Source organism: Chionomys nivalis, chromosome 26 (assembly GCF_950005125.1).
Source record: "Chionomys nivalis chromosome 26, mChiNiv1.1, whole genome shotgun sequence".
Classification (NCBI taxonomy): domain Eukaryota; kingdom Metazoa; phylum Chordata; class Mammalia; order Rodentia; family Cricetidae; genus Chionomys; species Chionomys nivalis.
Window position 1 is genome coordinate 26,521,553 of NC_080111.1, and position 24,204 is coordinate 26,545,756.

At 43.9% G+C, this 24,204-nt stretch overlaps 1 protein-coding gene across 11 annotated transcripts in view; it reads right to left on the reverse strand.

Annotated features, from left to right (window-relative positions):
- Window positions 1-3,693: 3,693 nt before the first annotated feature.
- The window catches only part of Abcb4 (ATP binding cassette subfamily B member 4), a 73,103-nt gene continuing 52,592 nt past the window's right edge, over window positions 3,694-24,204 (reverse strand). For 9 of the 11 annotated variants that reach the window (XM_057758376.1, XM_057758374.1, XM_057758379.1 and 6 more), the window contains 10 exons: window positions 23,773-23,850; window positions 22,519-22,602; window positions 21,319-21,522; window positions 15,810-15,910; window positions 13,803-13,943; window positions 11,333-11,489; window positions 10,607-10,804; window positions 8,282-8,488; window positions 4,441-4,587; window positions 3,694-3,945 (listed from right to left, as the gene is read on the reverse strand). In XM_057758376.1, coding sequence (XP_057614359.1) covers window positions 3,739-3,945; window positions 4,441-4,587; window positions 8,282-8,488; window positions 10,607-10,804; window positions 11,333-11,489; window positions 13,803-13,943; window positions 15,810-15,910; window positions 21,319-21,522; window positions 22,519-22,602; window positions 23,773-23,850 — 1,524 coding nt within the window. In that variant the 3' untranslated portion in view covers window positions 3,694-3,738. Of the gene's footprint in view, window positions 3,946-4,440; window positions 4,588-8,281; window positions 8,489-10,606; window positions 10,805-11,332; window positions 11,490-13,802; window positions 13,944-15,809; window positions 15,911-21,318; window positions 21,523-22,518; window positions 22,603-23,772; window positions 23,851-24,204 lie in introns of those variants that run through there. The other 2 variants (XM_057758378.1, XM_057758384.1) reach the window with 2 other exon arrangements.

Consider the following 24,204-nt stretch of genomic DNA (forward strand, 5'->3'; position numbering starts at 1 on the left):
GGCTGGATACAATATTAATTCACAAAAATTAGTAGCCCTCCTATATACAAATGACAAATGGACTGAGAAAGAAATCAGAATCTCTGGGAGTTCGAGGCCAGCCTGGTCTACAAGAGCTAGTTCCAGGACAGGCACCAAAAGCTACAGAGAAACCCTGTCTCGAAAAACCAAAAAAAAAAAAAAAAGAAAAGAAAAGAAATCAGAAAGACAGCAACTTTCATAATAGCCTCAAATAATATAAAATATTTTTGAGTGATTCTAACCAAGAAGATGAAAGATATGTGTGATAAAAATTTCAAGACATTGAAGAAGATATTAGAGGACAGAATGTTCATGGATCGGTATGAAGAATATAGTAAAAAATGGATATCATATTAATTACAATCTCTATTAAAATCCCAACACAAGTTTTACAGATTTTGAAAGGACAAATTTCAGGTTCATGTGGAAACACACACACAACAGAATACCTAAAACAATCCTGAATAATAAATGCTGGAGGTATCACCATATCCAATTTCAAGTTGTACTATAGAGATTTTGAACCAAATCATGTAATGTAAAAACATGGTATTGGCACAAAGAAACAAAATCAGACACATTAAATAATGGAATTGAATTGAATTGAAGATACAAGCATAAATACACCTATGGACACTTGATTTTTTTTTTTTCTTAAGAAGCCAGAAAACACTGAGGGGGGTAAAATAATGACATCCTCTTCAACAAATGGTGCTGGTCAAACTAGATGCAAATAGATTCATAGTTATCACCTGCACAAAACTAAACTCAAATGGATCAACAACCTCAACATCATAAAATCAGATACACTGAACCTGACAGAAAAGAAAGTGAGGAAATGCCTTGAACACATTGACATAGAAAGGCAATTTCTAAATAGAACACTGATAGCACAGGTACTGAGATCAACAATCAATAAATAGGACCTCATGAAACTGAAAACTTCTGTAAGGCAAAAACACCATCAACAGCACAAAATGGCAGCCTACAGAATTTGAAAAGATCTTCACCCACCCCCAATTGGACAGAATGCTGATATCCAAAATATATGAAGAATTTAAGGAACTAGACATCAAACAAAACAAAACAAACCAACCAAATAATCAAATCTTAATGGAGAGTTCTCAACAAAGAAATCTCAAATGGCCAAGAAGCATTGAAAGAAATGTTAACCTTAGACATCTGGGAAATGCAAATCAAAGTGACACTGAGATTCCACTTTACACCTGCCAGAATGGCTGAGATCGAAAACACGATAGCTCATGGTTGCTGAGGGTGTGGAGCAAAGGGAACACCCCTCCATTGCTGGTGAGAATGCGAACATGTGCAGCCACTTTGGAAATTAAATCTGGTGGTTTCTCAGAAAACTGGGTAGTACTCTAATATGTATATATTCCATACTTTCTTCATCCATTCTTCCATTGAAGGACATCTAGGTTGTTTCCAGGTTCTGGCTATTACAAACAATGCTGCTATGAACATAGTTGAGCATATACTTTTGTTGTATGTTAGGGCATCTCTTGGGTATATTCCCAATAGTGGTATTGCTGGGTCGAGAGGTAGGTTGAACCCGACTTTCCTGAGAAACCGCCACACTGAGAACTGAAGAACAATGGCAATGGGTTCTTGATCCTATTGCACGTAATGGCTTTGTGGGAGCCCAGGTAGTTTGGATGCTCACCTTAATAGACCTGGATGGAGGTGGGTGGTCCTTGGACCTCCCACAGGGCAGAGAAACCTGCTTGCTCTTTGGGCTGAGGAGGAAGGAAGACTTGATTGGGGGAGGGGGAGGGAATGGGAGGTGGTGGCGGGGAAGAGGCAGAAATCTTTAATAATTAAATTAATTAATAAAAAAAAAAGAAATGAAAAAGGGGACATAACCACAGAAACAGAGGAAATTCAGAGAAAAAAAAAAAAAGAAAACTGGGAACCGAACCACTTCAAGACCTAGATACACCACTCCTAGGCATATACCCAAAGTGTGCTCTACTGTACTGCAAGGATACTTGTGCAACTATGTCCGTAACTGCTGTATTCATAATGGCCAGAAATTGGGAATAACCTAGATGTCCTTCAACTGTTAATAACATGAAATTTGTTGGCAAGTGTGTAGAACTAGAAAAGATCATCCTGAGTGTGAAAACCCAGAGTCAAAAAGACAAACATCATATGTAATCACTTGTGAATATTAGCCATAAAGGAGGATAACCTGCTACAATCCACAGGTCCAGGGAAGCTAAGTAACAATGAGAACTCAAGAGGGCACACATGACCCTCACCATGAAGAGAAAATAGAGTAGACATTGCTGGTGAATGAGGAGGTGTCTGGATGGGGAGGGTGGAGATGGAAACAGGAAGGATCAGGTATAGGGAGGATCTGGGAAAGACAACTGAAATTGGGCCATTTCTGGGTCAAGATAGAAAACTAATGCAATGGAAACTAGATACATAGATTCTCAGGAATCTATGAAGCTGACCCTAGCTAAGACTTCTAGTAATGAGCCAACCATCTCCTATAACCAGGCAAGACTTCCAGTGGAGGGATTAGAGCACCAACCCAGCCACAAACCCCTTAACCTATAATCTGTCCTGCCTACAAGGTGTGCTGGGGTAAAGATGGCACAGAAATTTTAACAGTGGCCAACTAATGACTGATCCAGCTTGAGACCTATACAAAAAGGGAACTCTTCACTGACACTGCCTGGAAGTTTAGGACCCAGAGACTTGATAGCCCAGAGACCTGGTACAGAATCAAACATGACTGGCAAAAAAAAAAAAAAAAAAAACAGAAAAGAAAATGAGGCAGCATACAAAATATATTCCCACATGACCAGGCTTCATTCAGGAGTATTCATAACAGCTAAGATGTACAGTCAATCTACATTGATTTCTGTCAATAGAAAAATGCATAAAGAAATGTGCTATATTTAATACATTATTTAGTCATAAGGATGAAAGAAATCTAAGCTACACGCTAAGAATGTATGCCTACCCTAAGTTTGATCTCTAGTAGCACAAGAAAAAAAAAAAAGCCAGCAAATGAGGTCATAGTTTTCAGCAAAATGGATGAAATGGGTGTTTAAGTGAAGTAAGCAGGACAGAAAGAAGAGTGCCACACGTCCTCACTCCTGTGACGCTAAGCCTGACTCCTGCATGTAGAGTAGTGATTATTGCTCATTGGGATGGGTTTGTGAAGGAATGGGAACCGGTGGTTGGATCTGCTCATGTGTATTCCAGGTACCACACTGAACCTTGTTAATATGTAGGATGGAACGTGTTGATAAAAATGAGTGTTCAATATGGCCATAACAAGCAACACCTCCTATTCCACAGTGGAATAAGTCAGAGTGTAAATTTAAATTTCCTTTGTACTCAGAAACCTATTCCCGAGTCATCTTGTCACTCACCTACCTATTCAGGACCATGGGAACTTGGTCCTAGCTTAGGGTTTCTATTAATCCTTCTCACGCACGTGCCTGAGCTTTGCTGGTCTCCCTGGGTGGTGCTGATGGCTCGGGGAGAAAGAGCCATACTGTAGTTAGTAGATACCACTTTTGTCAAGGCAGGTGTCCCGTCCAGATCTCCAGCTTCAGGTGCTTTAAACTCGTGTGGAATAAAGTAGATCTTTACTTTGTAGCTTCAATGAGAAACTTCTTCTACACGTCATAAAGTGTAAAATGTTTTGAATTTATTTTAAAAATACACTGTAACAAGAGTTCATAAGTTCTGTGCACCAGCCTGAATATTGACCATTGAGAAATAGATGCCTTTCTGCGCCAGCAGCTGCTGGTGGGTGCCCTGCTCCTTGACCTTGCCGTTCTGAATCACCACGATCAAGTCTGCGTTCTGGATGGTGGACAGGCGGTGAGCGATCACGATGCAGGTACGGCCTTCCCTGGCTTTGTCCAGGGCTTCCTGGACCACCTGTGGAAAGCCCAAGAGGAGCTGTGTACTAGAACCGCAGCAGCAGGCGTGACTATCCTATGACATTTAAAGCTCTCCCATCCTAATAACATCAACTCTCATAATCCCCTTCTCTTTGAACACGGCTTTATGTGTGCATTTCACATAGCTGCCAATTGTAATCTACATTGTTGTTTTACTTTGCAATTATAACAGAAACAGGCTTCTATGATGCAAATGACCCTGGCAAGTATTTAAACTTTCTGACTCATTGCCATATCAACTTACCTAGCTCCTTTTTTATTTTGATCCTTTTGAGTTTTTCACTACAGCTAATGCACCAAAACTGTTATGTCTCCTTTTGAATGCTTGCTTTATGTTTAGGAAATATATGTACTTTGTTAGAAAACCTGGAATCATATATTCTATTACTTTAAACAATTGCATCTCTATCTAGGACTGCTTTTCTCATTCTTCTTTTCCCTAGGTTAGTAGGACAGACAGGCAGAGGCAGACCTTTTCACTCTCAGTATCCAGAGCTGACGTGGCTTCATCCAGCAGCAGGACCCGAGGCTGTCTGATGAGGGCTCGAGCGATAGCGATCCTCTGTCTCTGGCCTCCAGAGAGCTGAGTGCCCTTGTCTCCTACTCTTGTTTCGTATTTCTGCAAGTCAGTCATCAATAGACGCAATGCAGTTTTAAGTCAGCTCGTTTTACAAAGGAAAACTGAAAATCAGTAGGCATTTCTATAGTAAGGTGTTTGTGTTGTCAACGGCACAGCTCCAGCGAATGTTTGCCTTCAAAACTTAACCAGAACACGGTGTCTTTAGTTTTCAATGGTATTCTGTCACAGGAATTTGAGGTATTTTAAATTTTTGCCATTCACACTAGTACCATTTTATATGACTTCAGAGGAATCATAGCTTAGACTTATAAAGGATTTTTTCTTTTTTACAATTTGAAGTAGCTATATGACCCATGTATAAACTAGTTCATTCTCTTTTAATAGTTTAATAATATTTACTTAAAGGTTTATTAAGAATTATATTACACAATATAAAAGAGAATGGGGATCAGATGGAAGAAAGACTTAAAAAAAAGAGGAGCGAAATAGAGGAGAGAAATATTTGCTTAGTGCAGGGGCTGGCTCTCGGCTGGGAAGAGCACAAGGTGACAGGTACACATTGGGTTGGCATCTTTGCAAAGCTCAGGGTGATGCACACCATGCAAATTCATCTCCCGAGGTCCAACATCAGATTAAAAGGTGAAGGTTTAGATTTTTCCTACTCCCCGTCACCACTGCTTATCTGAGGTCAGAGTCTAGGCACAAAGGTTGTAAGGAGGTCATCCCAGGGAGTTTTCAAGTCCTTTGTGTGATTCACTTGTAATTCCCAGAAGAATGCAATGGAACAAATAAAGTTCTCCTGCAGCTGGCCCTTGAGTTCTGGATTAATTCATAAAACTAATTGCATCGGTAGCATCACCCTACTGGGAGTTATCTTGCAATACATATATATGCTGCAAGCAATGTGTAACAGAATGGACCACACACTGAAGGTGAGAGGTACAGCAGCTAGAGTCTCTACAGACGGAAGCATCTTCCGGACAGGGATGTGCAGGGATGTCACAGATTTGACATCAAAAGGGAGATGCATGAAAGGAACATAAATCAGACTTCACTACAATTAGAAGTCAGTTCTGTAGAGGAGGTACCAAGTCTCACTACGGCTTGGTATCCCATGAACTGCTGATATTCGTGGGATGCCCACCGGTATCTGAAGAGAAACAGTGAAGATGAGTGGATGGGGCTGGGGCGTGTATGTAGGGGGACGACTTGGATAAATAAGCAAAAAGATCCGTTCTGTAAGGCATCTGTTTAAAATAATAGAAAACTAAATCACAGGTTGAGGAAAGTGTCTAGAAAGCACATATATAAAATTAATTAGAATAAATGAAAGACTCAAAGCTCAACCATAAAAATAATTAGAAATTTTGAAGAGATGTTTTACGGAAGTGATTATATAGCTGCAGGTATGTATTAATGATAAGAAGCCTCACTTTTCCTTTGGTAAACACAAATCTACTGTGACATATCTTACATTCTATCAAATGGCTGCAAATAAAAATCTCGGGTCCCCTCACCATCTGGAGCACCCAGAAGAGTGGGCATAGCACCACGCCTGGGCAGCACACTAGAGTTGACCCTGTTGGTGGGGACGCAGGGGTAAACCAGGCCTGTGGTTGACGCCTGCTCTCTCCCTTGTACATCATAGGATGGCAAAGGTAAGGGAAATATGCTCTCCTCCTCCCTTGCAACCTGTGACAGGCAGGAGAGCCAGTTTGGGGGGGCCTGAAAATGGAAGGGTAGCCCTGCCCCTATCACTTAGTCCAGCAGTCCAAAGAGCAGGCTCTGCCTCTAACCTGGCCAAAACGGTACAGCTGGCCCTGGTAGTGTGGGCGCAGGCGCTCCTTGCGGTCTGCTGCACTGGCGAGCTAACCAGGGCAGTGCCGAAGAGCTCCTCTGCTGGTGATCATGAGGGGAAGCCGACAGGCTGACCAACCCAGCTCCCCGGGCCCAGAACCAGGACCATGAGGTAGTGCACCCCAACATCCACCTCATCCATGAGCCTTTGGAACAAAGCTACAGGGTCTCCATGACACCAGGCAACAACAGGACATCCAAGAGGAGACCCAGTGAGGACCCAGCACCGAGGGCGTAGCAGAAGCCAGAGGCCTCAAACCAGACCAGTGACTCACTGCAACAAATACAAGTAAGATGTCAAAGGACTAAGGGGTGTACTGTGTGACTCACTCGGCCACACTGCAGCTTCCACACTGAGATTATAATTTTTTTATTTGTTTTTGTTTTTACTCCTAAGTTTTGTGGGAGGTTTTTTTAGGAGAGGGGAAGGGAGGCTGCAAGGGCAGAGGTTGGAAGTGAGGGGATGGGGGATGGGCGAGATTGGGATGCAAGACATGAAATCCACAAACAATATATACAAAGTTAAAAAAAAGGTCTCATATCCCCACTAAATGCTGGCAAGTCTTTAGAACCGGTATCCCTCATCCATTGCTGGGAGGGCTGGAATGGCAGTTACAGGAAACTGCTTGGTGTGTTGCTTTATAAACCTGCAATTATGGTATGTGTCAACAATTGCACTGCTGGGTGAGTAATCCAGAAATACTAGACCCTAGGTTCACATAAACCATCAAGACTCAGGAATTTATAGCCTCACATTTAGATGAAGCGTGGTAAGTTTCTTTAGGAGAAAGGTAAACCTGTGGTCCAGCCAGGCATGAAAGGCCACTCAGCAAATCAAAGGGTGCAGACGGATGCTTCAGGTAGGTGCTGCGTGAGAGCTGCCCCACGAGTTTACACACTGTGTGCATATAAGATCCTAACAGTGGAAAGCGGGGCGAACTGAGAACAGATTCGTATTTACAGAACTGTGGGGACTGACATGGGGGAGTGGATTATGAATGGAAAGATGGCTGTGTGAGGGATCTTCATGTGCCAGAAATGCTGCTGTCTCCAGTGTCAGTCCAAGAGTGTGCGCCTGCACTGCAGCATTACAAAATCTGTACTGCCACTGCTCGTGTGCACACGCACACATCCACACACACACATACATACACACGTACATACATGCATACACGCACGCACACATCCACACACACACATACATACGCACATACATGCATACATGCACGCACACATCCACACACACACACACGCGCACACATGCATACATACACATGCACACACGCACACACATACATAGACACATGCACGCACGTGCGCGCACACACGCACGCACGCACACACATGCCTTTAATCCCAGCACTAAAGGGGACTATAAGTTGGGAGGAGACAGCAGCTCAGGGCTCAGGCTGGAGGTGCCCACCTTGGGAGAGGTTATGCTTTTCTAGAGGTTTGGTTGTTTTGTTTTTCTGATCTTCTGCTTAAACCCCAATATATGCCTCTGGGGTTTTATTAATCATGCTACGCAGGTACCTCTGTATCTCATGCCACTGTATGTGCATCTATAGGATCTCAAAATCAAAAGCCTAAATTTGGGGGTGGGGAAGTAGCACATGAATGACACCAAACCCTAGTTGGCATGTGGTCCAGATGTGAGAACTGGTTTGAGCTCTCTGAACTGAATCTTACCTTGTTGGTTTCTCACTACATGAGGGTGGTGGAACACCCTGTCACCCAGGTCAGTGCTGTCCCCTAAGCGATCAAGTTGGCACATTAGCCCATTCCTGACAAGACTGCTAGAAGAACTTTGGGGATTGCTTCTGGGATAAAAATGAGTCTGCCTTGATTTTAGCTAAGAAGTTCTGAGTTAACTCACTTGGGGCAGCGTCTCGATGAAGGGGTGGATGTTGGCTGCTTTGGCGGCCCTCACGATCTCATCCTGGGACACGACTCGGCTGTTGTCTCCATAGGCGATGTTCTCGGCGATGCTGCAGTCAAACAGGATGGGCTCCTGGGACACAATGCCTAGTTGGGCTCGGAGCCACTGGACATTGAGTTTCTTTGCTTCTTGACCATCTAGAAGCTAAAAAACAGAAATCCACAAGCTATTAGCATCTTCAAAGAAAAGAGAAGCAATCCTAAACAAGAAGTGACTGGATCAGGTAGGCTCTTGCATTGTGCACAAGCCAAGCCTCATGTCTAATGTCAACATCCCGAAGGACATCATGGCTAGCAGAGTGACTCTTACGGCAAGCCTCTTTTGCTGTGGTCTACAAGGTGAGATGAAACACATTTAACCTTGTCTTTTGTCTCTGTGCCCTCATTAGGCATCTCTGTGCCAGGTGTCTTCAGGAAGTCTGCATCAAAATCTGACTAGATCTCCTGCCCCTAATGACCTTACTCCTTCAGTATGACTCTCCCTGTGGCCCTAGAAAAAGAGGAGTGGATTAGTAATACAGCCCTAGATTCTGGAAGCTGGTCCTTTTTATTCTATGAAAGCAGCCAGTCTTAAAAATCCCTCCTATTTTTATGTATGTGTGTGCATGTGTGCATGTAAATGATCGGGTGGTGTACATACATGCATTTGTCTGCACATGCACGTCCTAGAAGTTCATGTTGGGTATCTTCTTCAACCATTTTTCACCTTAGTTTTTGAGCCAGGGTCCCTCACTGAACCTGGAGCTGCTGAACGTGGCTAGACTAGTTGGCCAGTTAGCTTCAGAGCTCTGCCCCTCCCTGCCTCCCTAGTGGGGGATTTCAGACAAACACAGATATGCCAGACTTGTTAAATTTATTATTTTATTAAGTTTATTGCATATATTTTGATCATATTCTTTCCCTTCCCAACTCCTCCCAGCCAGTCCATCTCCCTAACTACCCAATCTTACTTGCACGCAAGTGCGTCATCTCTCTCTAAAAATATACAAGCAACAGAAAGCGAGGATCAAAACTCCCAGTAAGACAAAACAAAACAAAAAGTGCATACACACACACACACACACACACACACACACATACACACAAACAAAAACCAAAGAACATGAAATCTCTTTTGTGTTGGCCAAGTAGTTCTGGGTGTGAGGTAAGTTCTGGAGGTTGAGCCTAAGTCCTCATGCTTGAACAGCAAGACTTTACCTAGTGAGCCATCCGTCCACTGCTAACGTCTACACTATATCAGTTAGAGACAGACTTTACCTAGTGAGCCATCCGCCCACTGCTAACGTCTACACTATATCAGATAGAGACAGACTTTACCTAGTGAGCCATCCGTCCACTGCTAACGTCTACACTATATCAGTTAGAGACAGACTTTACCTGGTAAGCCATCTGTCCACTGCTAACGCCTACACTATATCAGTTAGAGACAGACTTTACCTAGTGAGCCATCCGTCCACTGCTAACGTCTACACTATATCAGTTAGAGACAGACTTTACCTAGTGAGCTAACATCCACTGCTAACGTCTACATTATATCAGTCAGAGACAGACTCTACCTAGTGAGCCATCGTCCACTGCTAACTGCTAACTTCTACATTTGTTGACTATGTCAGTTAGAGACAGACTTTTCACTCAGCAAAGAGAGCAAATGCCATAAATTTATGATAAAAGCCAAATGTGAATGAGCTGGAGTTTAAGGGTCAATGTCAGACAGCCTAGAGTTCAAGGTTAGAGAAATGAGGCCAAGCAGATGGCAATGGGGCAAGAAGAGCCGACACAGCCCTGTCCTGAGAGTCTGCGTAGAGCGACGTTAGGTTTCTTCTGCTCTCTCTGAGGGTTGCCAGTCTTCAGCTTCCCTTCTCCTTTCTCACAACACAGGCCAGGAATTCAGTGGGAGGCAAAGCAGAGAGCACGGAAAGTCAAGCACACAGAGAGCAAAGCCGTCGGGAAGTAGTCTTGTTCCTGTTTTGGTTGCTGTGTGTGGAGGATGCGGTCTCCTTCCTGCCTTCAGAAGGCAGCTTAAGAGGACTGGACTGAGACAACGTCCCCAGAGGCCAGAAATCCATCCTGTACCAGTGTTAGTGCAACGCTTAAGTCTCTGATATCCTTCCTCAAGTGCCCCGTCTTTGTTTGATAGAGGTGCCAGTTGAGAGTTTGCAGGCCATGGCCACTACACCAGACAGAATTTCGGGCCTTCACTCATCTCTTAGTCTGATCACATAAAATACAACCTGCAATGGGTTTGCTAAGAAAGTGTGCTCACCACTGTTCCGGCCCTGGGGTCGTAGAACCGCTCGAGCAGCTGGACCACTGTGCTCTTCCCGCAGCCGCTACTGCCCACCAGGGCCAGCGTCTGGCCCTTCTTCACCTCCAGGCTCAGCCCCTGAAGCACTGGGATGTCGGGTCGGGTGGGATAGTTGAATACGACTTCATTAAACGTCACACTTCCTTCAAACTTATCCTAAAATTTTTTACAATATTTTTTATTAAACTGATCTCGCAATCATTGGAAATAAAAGTAGTACTTCAAGGAAACTTTACCACAAACAATACCAGTGAAACATGAAATGCCTGTTGGGTGTAGTGCCAGCACAGTTTATGCCGAGAGCAAGCTCGTTATGATAGAAGCAAGAGGAGTTAGAGCAGGAGTTACTAAAAGTCAGGCTACCAAAGCACAGCTTCTGATTCGTGTAAAGCCAAGGGCTTCAGAAAGCAGCAACAGTGTCTAAAGCGAAATTGCGAACTACAGCATCCTGACTGAAATCGATGCGTAGACCTTCCTGCAGAACAGACTAAGCTCTTGTCAACATTATTTTGTTTCAGATATCTTCATTTTTCTTTTGTAAAGTTTGTGTTAAAATTTTAAAGTGCCAAAAAGTTGATGAGATACTAGCCGCATAAATATCCCAGCGATGCAGATGATGTCATTGTGATCTAGCAGAAAGAAAGCCTTAGGACAAAGCTCTGCCCTCTGGCCAGAGGAACTTACAGGCCACAGCCCTTCTCCACTGTAGCTGTCAATCAGAGGCTGTCTTTCAAACAGGCTGAATAAGTGTGCAGCAGACAGCTTGGCTTTTGCATAGTCTGGAGCAAAGGAGCTGGCGTGTCCTAGAGCCACTGCGCCAAACACAATTGCTGAAAACACCCTGGATGGAAGTGGAGGTGCCAGAATTAGCTCCGTGGCGTTCAAAGGCCAAAGACAAACTTTTAACGAATATTTGCGTGTCTGTCCTTCAACTGTCGTTTCCCAAAGCCCACACACATTTCTGTGGGATTCCAGTAGCAACAACGAAGCCTAGAAGGGAGGCAAGACCCACCGTCTAGGGCTGTTTTCTCTGTGCGCCTTCCGGCAGCGGGGCTCTGTATCTGAGCTAATGTGACCTTCCAGAGGTTTTCACTTTCCTGGAGTGGCTCGTGATTGAATCTTATCTGTGATCTCAACTCATTTTAGTTGCCAGGTATGCCCTTTTTAAGACTGAAGAAAACTGAAACCCCCAGGACCAAGGGGCTCAAAGAGTGGCAGACTGAATGACGAGACCACTGCCTTCCAGTTTGAGGTTTGGACAATCCTGCATCATGGGCGACAAGAGTCACCAACGCAAACAATTTTTTAGACATACATTTACAGACTATTTCATCAAACAGATGCAGAGTATACATTCTAAGGAGTTCACAGAGCTCACTCTAAAATATCCCAGTCTACATTCGAAAGAATTAAGATCTCGTATCTTTTCTGGTTACAAAGGAGCTAAAGGAGATGCCAACAGTGAAAGACATTTTAGAGTATTTGTAAATGCCTGGAGACGGAACAAAGGCTTGTAAATGAACAGTAGGCTACTAACGAAGTCAGAAAGGATAAGAACAAGTCCCCCAAACAGATGCAAGTGTAGGCCTACTACAACTTGAGGATTGCAGAAAACTAAAACTAGGAAGAAACTGTCAGTGAGTGCCAACGTCAAAAGAGGAAAGGTTTCAAATAGACAACCTAAAAACGCATCCCAGGACTTAGAGAAGCAAGAATAAGGGCCTAGGGCATGGCTCAGTTGGGAAAAAAATCATGTTCCACACAAGCCTGAAAAAGGGGACAGACTTCCAAAGACTATCTTCTGACCTCCACAAATGTGCTGAGTCAAATACATGATACAGCCTCACCTTCTCTCTGTTTCTCCTCTTTCTCTCCTCTCTCCCCTCTTCTCTCTCTCACACACACTACACAATACTAGTAAAATAAATAAGAAAGGAAAAGCACGCACAAAACAAATCAAACATTAGAAAATCAGAAAACAATAAACAGGAAACAAAATCAGTACAAATGATAAACGCAACAGAGTTGGTCCATCAAGAAAATTAAAAGAAAATATGAAAAACCCTTGAACTAGATTAGTCAGAAAAAATAGAAGACCCACATAAGTAAAAGGAGAGATAAGAAACTACAAATAGATCTCACTTTCAATAGTTACAAAAATAAGTAAATGAATAGCTCTGGAATAGACTCAACCATGAATGGAAATCCATTGTAACGAAAATGCTGACTCTGGAAACTGAAAAAAAAAATAAGAAAAGGAAAATTCTCGTACGTTGTTTAAGGATTATATCACCCAAAGCAATCTATAGATTTATTGCAGTCATTCGCCGCCAAAATACTAATGACATTATTCACAGAACTATAAAGTCTTTAAAATCATATAGAACTATGCACATAAAAATAGAATACAACTGAGGAAAAGGAATAAAGCGAGAGACAGCATCATACTTGGTTTTGGTACAAACTTCAGAGCCACAACAACCAGGTCAGCACTGTGTTGACATAAAGACAGACATGTAAACCAAGAAATACAACAGACATACTAGAAATAAACCCATGCATCTTTATCAAGTGATTTCTCAACAAAAGCACCCTAAATAGACGCTAGGCAAAGGGCAACCCCTATAATAAACAATGACGCGGGCAACCCTGGGTGATCACATATAGAAGACAGACACTTGACTGTCTTCTACTCTGCCTCTTGCCTACTTAAGGGAAAGAGCAGGTTTGCCGGACTTTAGTCCGACATTCCCATTGCATGGTCAAGGCCGTGTTTTGGTTACAGAAAAGTAGCAAGCTATTTAACCTAACCCTGTTTTGAGCCTATGAGCTTCAACGACTTTCTAGTTACATTCACACAACTTCCTCTGTTACATTCCGTCCCAAAGTGGCTCACATATACAACCCGCCTCATGCTTTGCAATCAACTTCACAAGCTCCGTGAATTTTAGAGCTCTCAGATGATGAAAGTCTGCTTGGTGTAATAACGTGATCAGATTTCTGTGGCTGCCAGGGTGACGGCTATAGGAGGCTAAGTCCTTGACCTCATCTCTGGATAGTTGTTTTTCCCATGCCACACCTGTGCATAGCCCTAGTGGCAGACACCCTACTACGGGACCGGTAGAAATCATCTCACTATTTCCAAGCTACTCACAGAATGACATCCTTGAAGCGCATGTGCCCATTCACAATGAGGTAGGCGCCAAACCGGAAGCAGGCGGCATAGGAAAAATACATAAACGCTTGAGAGATGCTGAAAGTGATGCCGTAGATGTGTGCCTTTCGCACTGAATTCCTGAAAAAGCAAATGCATTTATTCACAATTAATATTCGTACCTGTTATCCAGCTTCTCTCACCCTCTGTCTAGCTAAAAGGACAGCTTAGCCTGTTCAGTCTGGGCTAAAGGTCTGTCTTCTAGGGTAAATCAAAGTATTTCTGACTTAACACAATCAATAGTCTGTTATCATGAAAAGTGGTTAAAGAACTAAATGCACTAAACGACATGACTACCCACTACAGTGCTTAGCACATGGTGGTTATAAATTATAGCTGGTATGATACATTGGTTAATAATTCAGATATTAAACTGTGTTATGTAATAATTATGTCAAAAGTACCACAGATACCAATGTGATCGTCTGTATATAATTTGTTCACATATTCTTTTTTTTTTTTTTTTTTTTGAGACAGGGTTTCTCTGTAGCTTTGGAGCTTCTCCTGGAACTCCCTCTATAGACCGGGTGGGCCTCGAACTCACAAAGATCCACCTGCCTCTGCCTCCTGAGTGCTGGGATTAAAGGCGTGCGCTACCCCTGCCCGGCCTGGTCACATATTCTTATCATGGGTCCTGTACACACAACAAGCTGTAGTCACATGTTTAAACTTATTTCAGTTTGACAAAAGGTGGATAATTGATGATTGTATAGCTAGACATACAAAACTCTCCACGTTAGATCCTGCCAGCCCCATACATAAGTTATTCTATACGGTTTTTAATTAGAATTGTTGCTACAATTTATAAGATTTCTGAATCCAGCCCCAGTAATTTCTTACTCTTAGATTCATTGTATTGTTGATTTGGGAGGGGTCGCTTGTGTACTGTGACCATGGTGTTATGGCATTAACCTGAATACTGTAATTACAATGTTACACTTAACATTACGGTTACATAATTTTTGACCAAATTAACAATTTTTTTAGCTTTTCATTCTTTGAAGTTAAAACTACACCATAAAATAATGGGGTAATGGTGCACATACACATTAAATATCAAAGAGAAATGGTAGCTGTGTATTCTTTAGCATCATGGAAGTACACACAATGGAAGAACCAGAACATGTTGAAGGTCTCAAGGATTCTCGCTCAGATATGCAAGTGTTCAAAACTACTGATTCCGTAAGGCAGGTATGGTGGTAGATGCTTTCCAGCTCGTGGTAAGCTGGGCAGAAGGATCACGAGTTCAAGGTCAGCCTGGATTGTATAACAAATTGTAGGGTAGCCTGGGCTACATAGTAAGAAAGAAAGAGAAAGAAGAAAAAGGAGGAAGAAGGGGAGGTGGGAGAAAGGGAGGGAGGGAGGGAGGGAGGAAGGGAGAAAGGAAGGGAAATAAAGAGAAAAGAAAGGCTGTATCTACTGCTGTTCCAGTCTATACATCGTGTTAATTTTGTCAGAGTGAAGGTGGTTTGTTTACAAAACCAGACAAGTAGAAAACAGAAGGCAGGGAGTTTTCAAATAAGCCAACTCTAAACCATGAAAGGGGCTTCATGTCTTTTTCTTCAGAACAGTCAGGAACTGGTCATATTTAGAAGACGAGGACACACTGTCCTCTGGAATAAAGCCAATAGAACTCGTACTTAAATCAGCCTGTGTACTCAAGAAAAGAAAGGTTTGAACAACTTCCTCAGAGCATGCTCATCCTGAGCCACCCAGCTGGGCTACACCACAGTGACAAAGCTTTTTGTAACCCCCAATACCTCTTGGCCCTTAGAGACTTAATCCTTACTGTGTTCATGAGATCAAAAAAAACTGAGTCCTGGAGTTTGATGAGGTAATTATCAGAAGAGGTCATTACTGTTGAGCGCAGAGATTTCTAATGCTTTCAGGGGACAGCATCCCAGTCCTGGGAACGCAGTAGGGATGCAGCAATCACGCGCTTATTACCTGTAAGGTCCATGCAATTTTTCAACATACATTGATTCAAATTTTCTTTCCTGGGTCAAGGATACAACAGTTCGAATGTTTTCTATGGCCTCTGTTGCAATCTGTAACAGAAAAACCTCAATTAGAAATAGTACTTTTATTTCTGAAATGAAAAATCTCTGTCAGATGTAGTCTGAGGGTCAAAACAATGACTTCTTAGATTTCTTCAGATAAAAGCAAAAGGCAGAATACATTCTTTAAGACTAGGTTTCTAACAAAATTAGCCTTGGGGTTGTGTACACCAGAGCAGCTAAGTCTCTGGATGCTCATGGAGGCGTACGGCTGAGGGCCAGAATGAAACATGAATGAGTTCAATCACAGCCTTTAGTGACCTCACTTTCTTCATAGGATAGAGTCTAGAAGGCACAATTAAGCAATGGTTTCTAGGGGTCCACTGGAAATGATGGTCGTTTTCACCCTGGACACACCGCTTCTTAGACAAGCTGTCTACCCCAAATCAGGAAGGAGACTCCAACTTGAAATAATATGGCCCTGTTCTAAGCTGCTGTTTAAATGAAGGAAACAGGCCTGATCCTGGTTAGCCAGACTCGGTTTCCTGGAGGTGGAGGCAAGTACCTGTTGTGAGGCCCTGTGGAGTCAGAGGGGCAGTCATCATTTGGGGAAAAGATCTGAATGCAGATGTTTGAGGAAGGAAACAGATGTGCAGGGACACTTACAGAGAACCCAGCCTGTGGATCTCAGACACAGAGAGAAAGAGAACACAGTCTGTGGACCTAAGAGACAGAGACACAGAGAGAAAGAGAACACAGTCTGTGGACCCAAGAGACAGAGACACAGAGAGAACACAGTCTGTGGACCTAAGAGACAGAGACACAGAGACAAAGAGAACACAGCCTGAGGACCTAAGAGACAGAGACTCAGAGCGAACACAGCCTGTGAACCTACTGCCTGCACTCAACATATATCCTTTTTGTTAAACCACTTTAACCCAAGCCAACTAGAAGGTTTGCGATTTTGTTTCCAATTTTTGAGCATTGTCTGTGATTAGCGAGTGAATCTGCATTTCTGTTCTACAGGCATGTTCCCTGGAAATACCATCAACATGAGGATCTTACATTTTCTAGTTTTGTTTCATCAGCTTTAGCATCTGTATTTCAGCTTCCTATTGTTAAGCAGGGAAAGATATTTGTTACCTTGGGCTGAAAAGGTCTATCTCTTTAGATAATAAATAATCTAACGGATAATAGAAGCAGCCAAAACGTTGCCACATTGAAGGACACGATCTCCTTTAGCCTCAGGACAACTCTGGGGCAGTGTTACTCCTGCTCTGACAGGTGACGGAGGCACAGGACAATTCCCCACAGGCCTGAAGCCTCAGAATTAACTCAGGGTGTGGGAACTGCCAGGCCCCTGATGCCAAGTCTGCTCTCAGCCAGCGGCGCTGTGCTGCTCTGTCTATTTTGAGATTTGCACAAGGGGAAACCGGTTGTAAACAAATTTCCCATCAACCCTTGATTTTCTGGGTTAACTTTGTGGTCTAGCTCTGGTATCACAGGCTCCTGAGCTCAGAATATGGGATCCAGTCGAGACATCCATGATATAAATCTATTATTCAGATTACAAAGGGCATGTTGGTAGAGCTAATCAGTAGGATGGGCATATATATTAATGTTACATTTACAGGATCGCATTACAAGTGTACATATGATTTGTGGCTATAATCTTACTTTACCTTCCTCCCCCAACTTCACAGCAGCAAATATTTTAAGTTTTCCTTGGAAAATTGAAATGGGACTGATATATTTTACCCATTAGTAAAAATGTATACCCCAGTATATGAGCACTTTCTTTAGAACAAGTGATGGGAAGATCATCCAGGCTCCCACTCCCTCCTTTGATCCCAGTCCCAGGATGGCACTGCACCAGGCTGGCTCTTTATGTAGACCAGACTGGTCTTACACTGGCAGCAATTCTCCTTCATCTGCCTTCAAAGTACCAGGAATATGAGCGACCACACCATACTGCATCGCCCCACCCTGCATCAGAAACTCCATCTAACCCCAGTTCTGTCAGTGAATCAACAGTTAATGGAGAAAACAAAATTGAACCTTGAGCCGGGCGGTGGTGGCGCACGGCTTTAATCCCAGCACTCGGGAGGCAGAGGCAGGTGGATCTCTGGGAGTTCGAGGCCAGCCTGGTCTAGAAGAGCTAGTTCCAGGACAGGAACCAAAAAAGCTACGGAGAAACCCTGTCTCGAAAATAAAAAAAAAAAAAAAAAAAAAAAAAAAAAAGTCTTCACTTCGCCGGGCGGTGGTGGCGCACGCCTTTAATCCCAGCACTCGGGAGGCAGAGGCAGGCGGATCTCTGTGAGTTCGAGGCCAGCCTGGTCTACAAAGGGAGTTCCAGGACAGGCTCCAAAGCTACAGAGAAACCCTGTCTCGAAAAACCAAAAAAAAAAAAAAAAAAAATTGAACCTTGACTGAATTGTTGGAGAGTCAAACAGCTTTAGCGCCTCCCAGTGTTCAAACTATCATCAGACTGCGTGGCGTGGCGAGCCATTCGTCTCCTCCCCAGGACGGCAGCTCTAGGACGGTTACAGAGAAGCCAGAGCAGCGCCGTGCGTGGAGTCCCACTTCATCAATGTAGAGAGGCCACCGGACCCGGAAGCTTTCTCCGGCATCATAAGGTCTGAACAGAACGCCAAGACTAAGAACTGAAAGGCTAAGTCTGTCTCCAACATTATTCAATTCTACTGCCTTACTTCTGCCAAAATTTTGGCAGTTTTCAATGTTATAAAAATATTAACCTTGGGCACCTGAGGATAGGGAACCTGAAATGAACCTATCCTATAGCCATACTGATGAATATCTTGCATATCACCATAGAACCTTCATCTAGCGATGGATGGAGATAGAGACAGAGACCCACACTGGAGCACCGGACTGAGCTCCCAAGGTCCTAATGAGGAGCAGAAGGAGGGAGAAACATGAGCAAGGAAGACAGGACCACGAGGGGTGCACCTACCCACTGAGACAGTGAGGCCGATCTATTGGGAGCTCACCAAGGCCAGCTGGACTGTGACTGAAAAAGCATGGGATAAAACCGGACTCTCTGAACAAAGCGGACAATGAGAGCTGACGAGAGGTCAAGGACAATGGCACGGGGTTTTGATCCTACTTCATGTTCTGGCTTTGTGGGAGCCTAGACAGTTTGGATGTTCACCTTCCTAGACCTGGATGGAGGGGGGAGGACCTTGGACTTTCTACGGGGCAGGGAACCCTGACTGCTCTTGGGACTGGAGAGGGAGGAGAAGAGGAATGGGGGGAGGGGGAGAGAAGCGGGAGGAGGGGGAGGGAGATGGGAGGTGGGGAGGAGGCAGAAATTTTTTTTTTTTAATAAAACAAAAAAGAAAAAAATATTAACTCTCTAAATAGAGTCAAGATTACTATGTTGGGTAGATTCAAGATGTTTTTATTTGTGTAATTTGTCTAAGGAAATTTTATTTTCACTCTGATAACTTTCTCTTGAGGAATGAAGACGAACTCCAAGATCAGGGGCGTGGGCAAAGCAACTGTTACTGGCTTGTTTGTTTATTTAGTTTGTTGGTTGATTTGTTTGTTTTCAGAAGTCAGCTATAGCACACAGAGTGAAGAAAATGGTACCCTCCATTACCTAAGGTCAGAACATCAGAGTGTGTTCAGCAACTGGGAACACGCAAGGACAAAGTCCAGGACCCACAACACACATGCTCCCAGGGGACTCTGCTTCCAGGGCAAGGTCATGTACAAACGACAAGAGTTCTGACTGAAGCTGGGGACCACTAACCCATGGAGTGGCAGGGGGAAGGGGTGGATCTCAGGGAGAGAACCTGTCTAGTGGAAACACGCCCCACTACAGCCCCAGTCTCGGGGGTTTTGGTTGTTTGCTCTGTTTATTTTGTGATGTGTCTCAGCATGGCCTTGAACTAGTGGTGATTCTCTTGCCTCTAACTCTTGAGTGATGAGCGTACAAGCATAGGCCACCACAACTGGCTTTAATCTTACCATTTTACGTCAGCCACTTAGAGGTAGACAGTCACTCAACTTCAAAGTCTGTCTCCCCAGCAGGTGAAGACACTGACTCCCCCCCCACACACACACACAGCTGTCATGAAGGTATTCAGAGTGATGCTTGTGAGTGATGCTGAGGTTGGTGCTGGAGGATCCACCAGTTTGTACTAACCATTTGCTTTACCCCCTAAGTTTTCACTACAGATTGGTGTTTACATCCACGAGAACAGAAGTGTCCTCGGACACAATCTGCACCTTACCATTTGAATGTGTGTGCATTACAAATCAAACGTCTATGTGTCGATTCAGACACACTTAGATACCTAGAGAGACTGAGGTGGTGAGAGTCTGGCATGGACTTCCTGTCCACACCCCTACATTTGCAAAAATGAAGGATCTGGCTCGGCAGGTCAGAGTTCTTGCTCTGAAAGCGCAAGGCCTCGGTTCAAATATGCAGCATCCTCGGAAGAAGCCTGTCACCCCAGGGTGTGGGAGCAGAGCAGGCAGACCCTGGGGGTTAACTGGCCAATTCCTCTAAGCACAGTGCTGGGACCATCTATCAGGGAATAGGTAGAGAGCAAAATAGGACCACACTCAATGTGCTTCAGTGGTCTTGCACACTTGGCACTTGAGTGTGCATGCATGTGCACACCTTGAGAGGTAGCATCATCATCTGTCTCACAGGATGACCGTGATGATATCAAGAATAAGTTCCTATATGTAGTACGTTGGTCACACAATCTCTATTGTCACTACACATTAGAATCACAAAATTAGGAATTACTGCCCCCTGGTGGCTGCTAACTTTAACAATAAAAATAACAGTGGTGTTGGGGGCGAGTGTAGGCAACAGGCTCTTTGTGACTCATCCACGTCTATCCTCTGCCTTAAACTCCTTTATCCCCCTAGAAACAGAAGCAACTCTTATTGAAAACACCACGGGAAAAGACTAGTCAGGGCTACAGAGAATAATTAGACTCTGTAGCCCCGGGAAAAGCCTACAGGTTTCTTTCTTTCTTTCTTTCTTTCTTTCTTTCTTTCTTTCTTTCTTTCTTTCTTTTTTTTTTACAGGTTTCTTTTGATAGCCAAAGTTTACACCGGGCAGATTTTGAGATTTAAAACATCACAGTATCACAGTGGCTTGGGAGAGCTGACAACTGATGAAGCAATCCGATTGAAGGTAAAGCTAAGCTCTTATCTATAAAATAGTGACTTTTGTTCTGTCAGTGACTTCAGGATATACAGTCAAGATGAGGTGCGTCTGGGCAAATTTGGAAGATCTTTATAACAAGTCCTGTCTGGAAGCTGGAAGTTTTGCACGATCCATCCCATCTTTGAGTTCTAGGCATTATTGATGCAGTAAACACATTTGCACAGGTGGTATGGAAGCAGTAAAAGTGCCAGTTCAAGCAAGGCCTGTCCACAAGCAGCACGTGCTAGCTGGGACCCCCTTAGCTCACCTTTCCAGCGGCTTCCAGTTCTTTCTTATCTCTCTTGGCATTTCCAGCCAACATTTTCATTTCCACAACTCCAGAGACGGCAACGAACGGGACAACCGATAACAGCAAGAGTGTCAATTGCCAACCGTAGATAAACGATATGATGATTCCGGTTCCAAGGTTGGCTGTGTTCTGTGCAATTAAAGCCAACCTGGTTCCTGTGGCCTTCAAGAGAAAAAGAGTAAGGCAGCTGGGTGAAGTTCCAAACCACGGGTTCCTGCCTTCGGCTTCCTACTCAGAACGTGAAGGGTCTCATTCTCTCAGTAAACCCACGCTTGGGCCAACAGATTTCACTCTCATCCCTTCAGCCCGTGAATCACCTACTGTATGAATAAACTGTGAGCGCTCTCTCTCTCTCTCTCTCTCTCTCTCTCTCTCTCTCTCTCTCTCTCTCACACACACACACACACACACCTTTTTAAAGGGGAACCTAAATCTCAGTAATATAAATAAAAATTTGGTCCAGTTAGCAGACAGAAATTTATACTCTTCTAGAAACCATAGTACATGAGACCATTAGCCATAAAACATACTGTGTTTGAATTAGTCATTTGCACAATTCAGAAAGCCAGGACCACTGTCATGGGCAATGCTGTCATCTCCCTGTTTTCCCTTTCCCTTCTCTTACTGTGGAATGAGGGAAACTTCACAGGGTAGGGAAGCTGGCCAGAGAACTGTTTTCTTTTGAGACAGAAAGTGCCTCAGGCTTGAGCGTGACTTATGAGCTGTAACTAGAGTTCTGGAAGGGGCTTTCATTTGAAGGATGAGGCACAGATATATGTCCTTTCCTTAGATGGGAAACACAGAAGCTTCTAGTTCTAATTGCTATTTGTTGCCAACCAGAAGATCAGCATCATGAAGCCAATGCCGAGGAGGCGACTCACCAAACAGACAGATGGACCCTGGGGTCTCTGATGCCAGCAGATCACGCCACCCTGAAGTCTAAACTTTCCCCCTTACTGTTCATGTTAGTTTCAATGGGATGCTCTACTATTTCCAACTGAAGGTATCTTTTGAAAAATGTTTTTATGGCCTTGTACACTGCAGGCAATCTGTCCACCACTGAGCTCTCCCACACGCCCCCAGCTGGAAGCATCTCGGGAGATGGAGCAAGCAGGCTTGCTTTATTAAGGAAAGGCCAGCAGAGCGCAGCCTACATACTCCTTGGACTTGCGCAGCATCCGTGGCGAGTCTCGTGGAAAGGGCTCCGGTGCTGTTTCTGTAATCGTCAAACCAGCTCATGTCCTGTGGAATTAAACACGCCTTTAAATTAGCTCGCAGCTAAAACCAACAGAAATAAAACCATCTCTCCATGCTCCAGTGAGAAGAAATAACCACCCTGAATGTGGCTACTGAAATTCAGGGGAGACCTTCTGCGCAGAGTGGCTGACCAGGGACAACTTTGAGCACTCCACTGCATACGCACTAGGCCACAGGTCCTGACTGTCTCCCATGATAGGAAGGGGTCTTTAGTCAGAGATAAGGAACAGATTCATCTGCCAGCTCTGCCCCAAAGCTGGACTCCTGCAGCTGCTCCAGCTACTAAGTTGTCACAACTTGCGTTATGGACACCTCTGCCCTGTAGGGTAACTTCTTTCCAACTGAAAAGATACTTTCAGTTGGAAATAGTAGAATTTATAAATTGTAAACAGGGAAATTAAACGTTATACTTCTGCTTTATTTTGTCTAAACAAGGACTTTAAAAGTGTATCTTATATTTGACACAATTTATAAATATTTATTGGCAGTATCTTTTACTGTCATATAAAGTTATTTGCCCCAAACAGCAGGAGTTTGAAAAGTTCCCAAAAGAACTCATCACTTCAGATGTGCTCAAAATCTGATGCCTATTTATACCTGGTGTGGAAAGAGATGCAACAAATTCAAGTCAATTGGCTTCCTCTTTCTTTAAAGGAGAAACATGTGTTTTCATATTTCCCACACACCCTACCCCAGAATGAGAACTTATATAATAAGTCACATTTTAATGAATTAACAAGCCAAATCAGTGTGGAAACAGAGCTCAAGGCAAAACATAGCTCAACTCCTAGCATTTGGGAAAGGCTTGGTAGAAGGCCAACTGTGCCACATGAACGAGGGTGTACTTTCTCCTTTGTACAAAGACACCTTACAGTCTCCAAAGACTGGCCAGTGTCTGTGCAAAATCCAGGAAAGAGATACAGGTACTGGAAATAGAGTACCCGCATGGAGACAGACAGACAACCTGTCTTGAAAAGCCTGCTCCCATGAAGGAAGCTCCCGAGATGCCACTGGCTAGTTCAAGACTGGGTCAGTTTGTAGGACCCTCGTCATTCCTGGTATGGAAGTCTCAGAGGGTATATGACCATTGGCATGCCAACCAAAGCAGGCAGAGTCTTAAATCTAAACACTGGGTGCCACGTCCCCTGCCCTCACCTGCCGCAGCATCGCTTTGAAGGCCATGGACCGCAGTCTTGTGGTGAGAATCTCGCCAGCTTTGCCAAATGTGAAGCCCTGGGGGAGAGAAAAGGCTCAGGTTCCTTTGATTCTCATGATTTTCCTCTCGCAACTGCGTGCATTCGCATCGATTTTACAGTATCTGTATGTCGATGCAAATAACAAAGGCCAACTTAAAACGCAGGCGCTGCGGAGTCCGTGGTGTGTGCTGGAGCGGTAACACTGAAAACCTGCACGTGTCCCATTTCGACTTCTCTCTCATTTCGAGGGCAGCGTCTCAGTAACCAAGATACCGCATTGAACTAGAATATTTGTCGTGTTCCTAACACTTCGAACATAATGAAACCAAGAAACCAAATTCTGCACAGAGACGCGCTTTGGCTGCCGTGCTGTAGAAAGAGGAGATTCCCC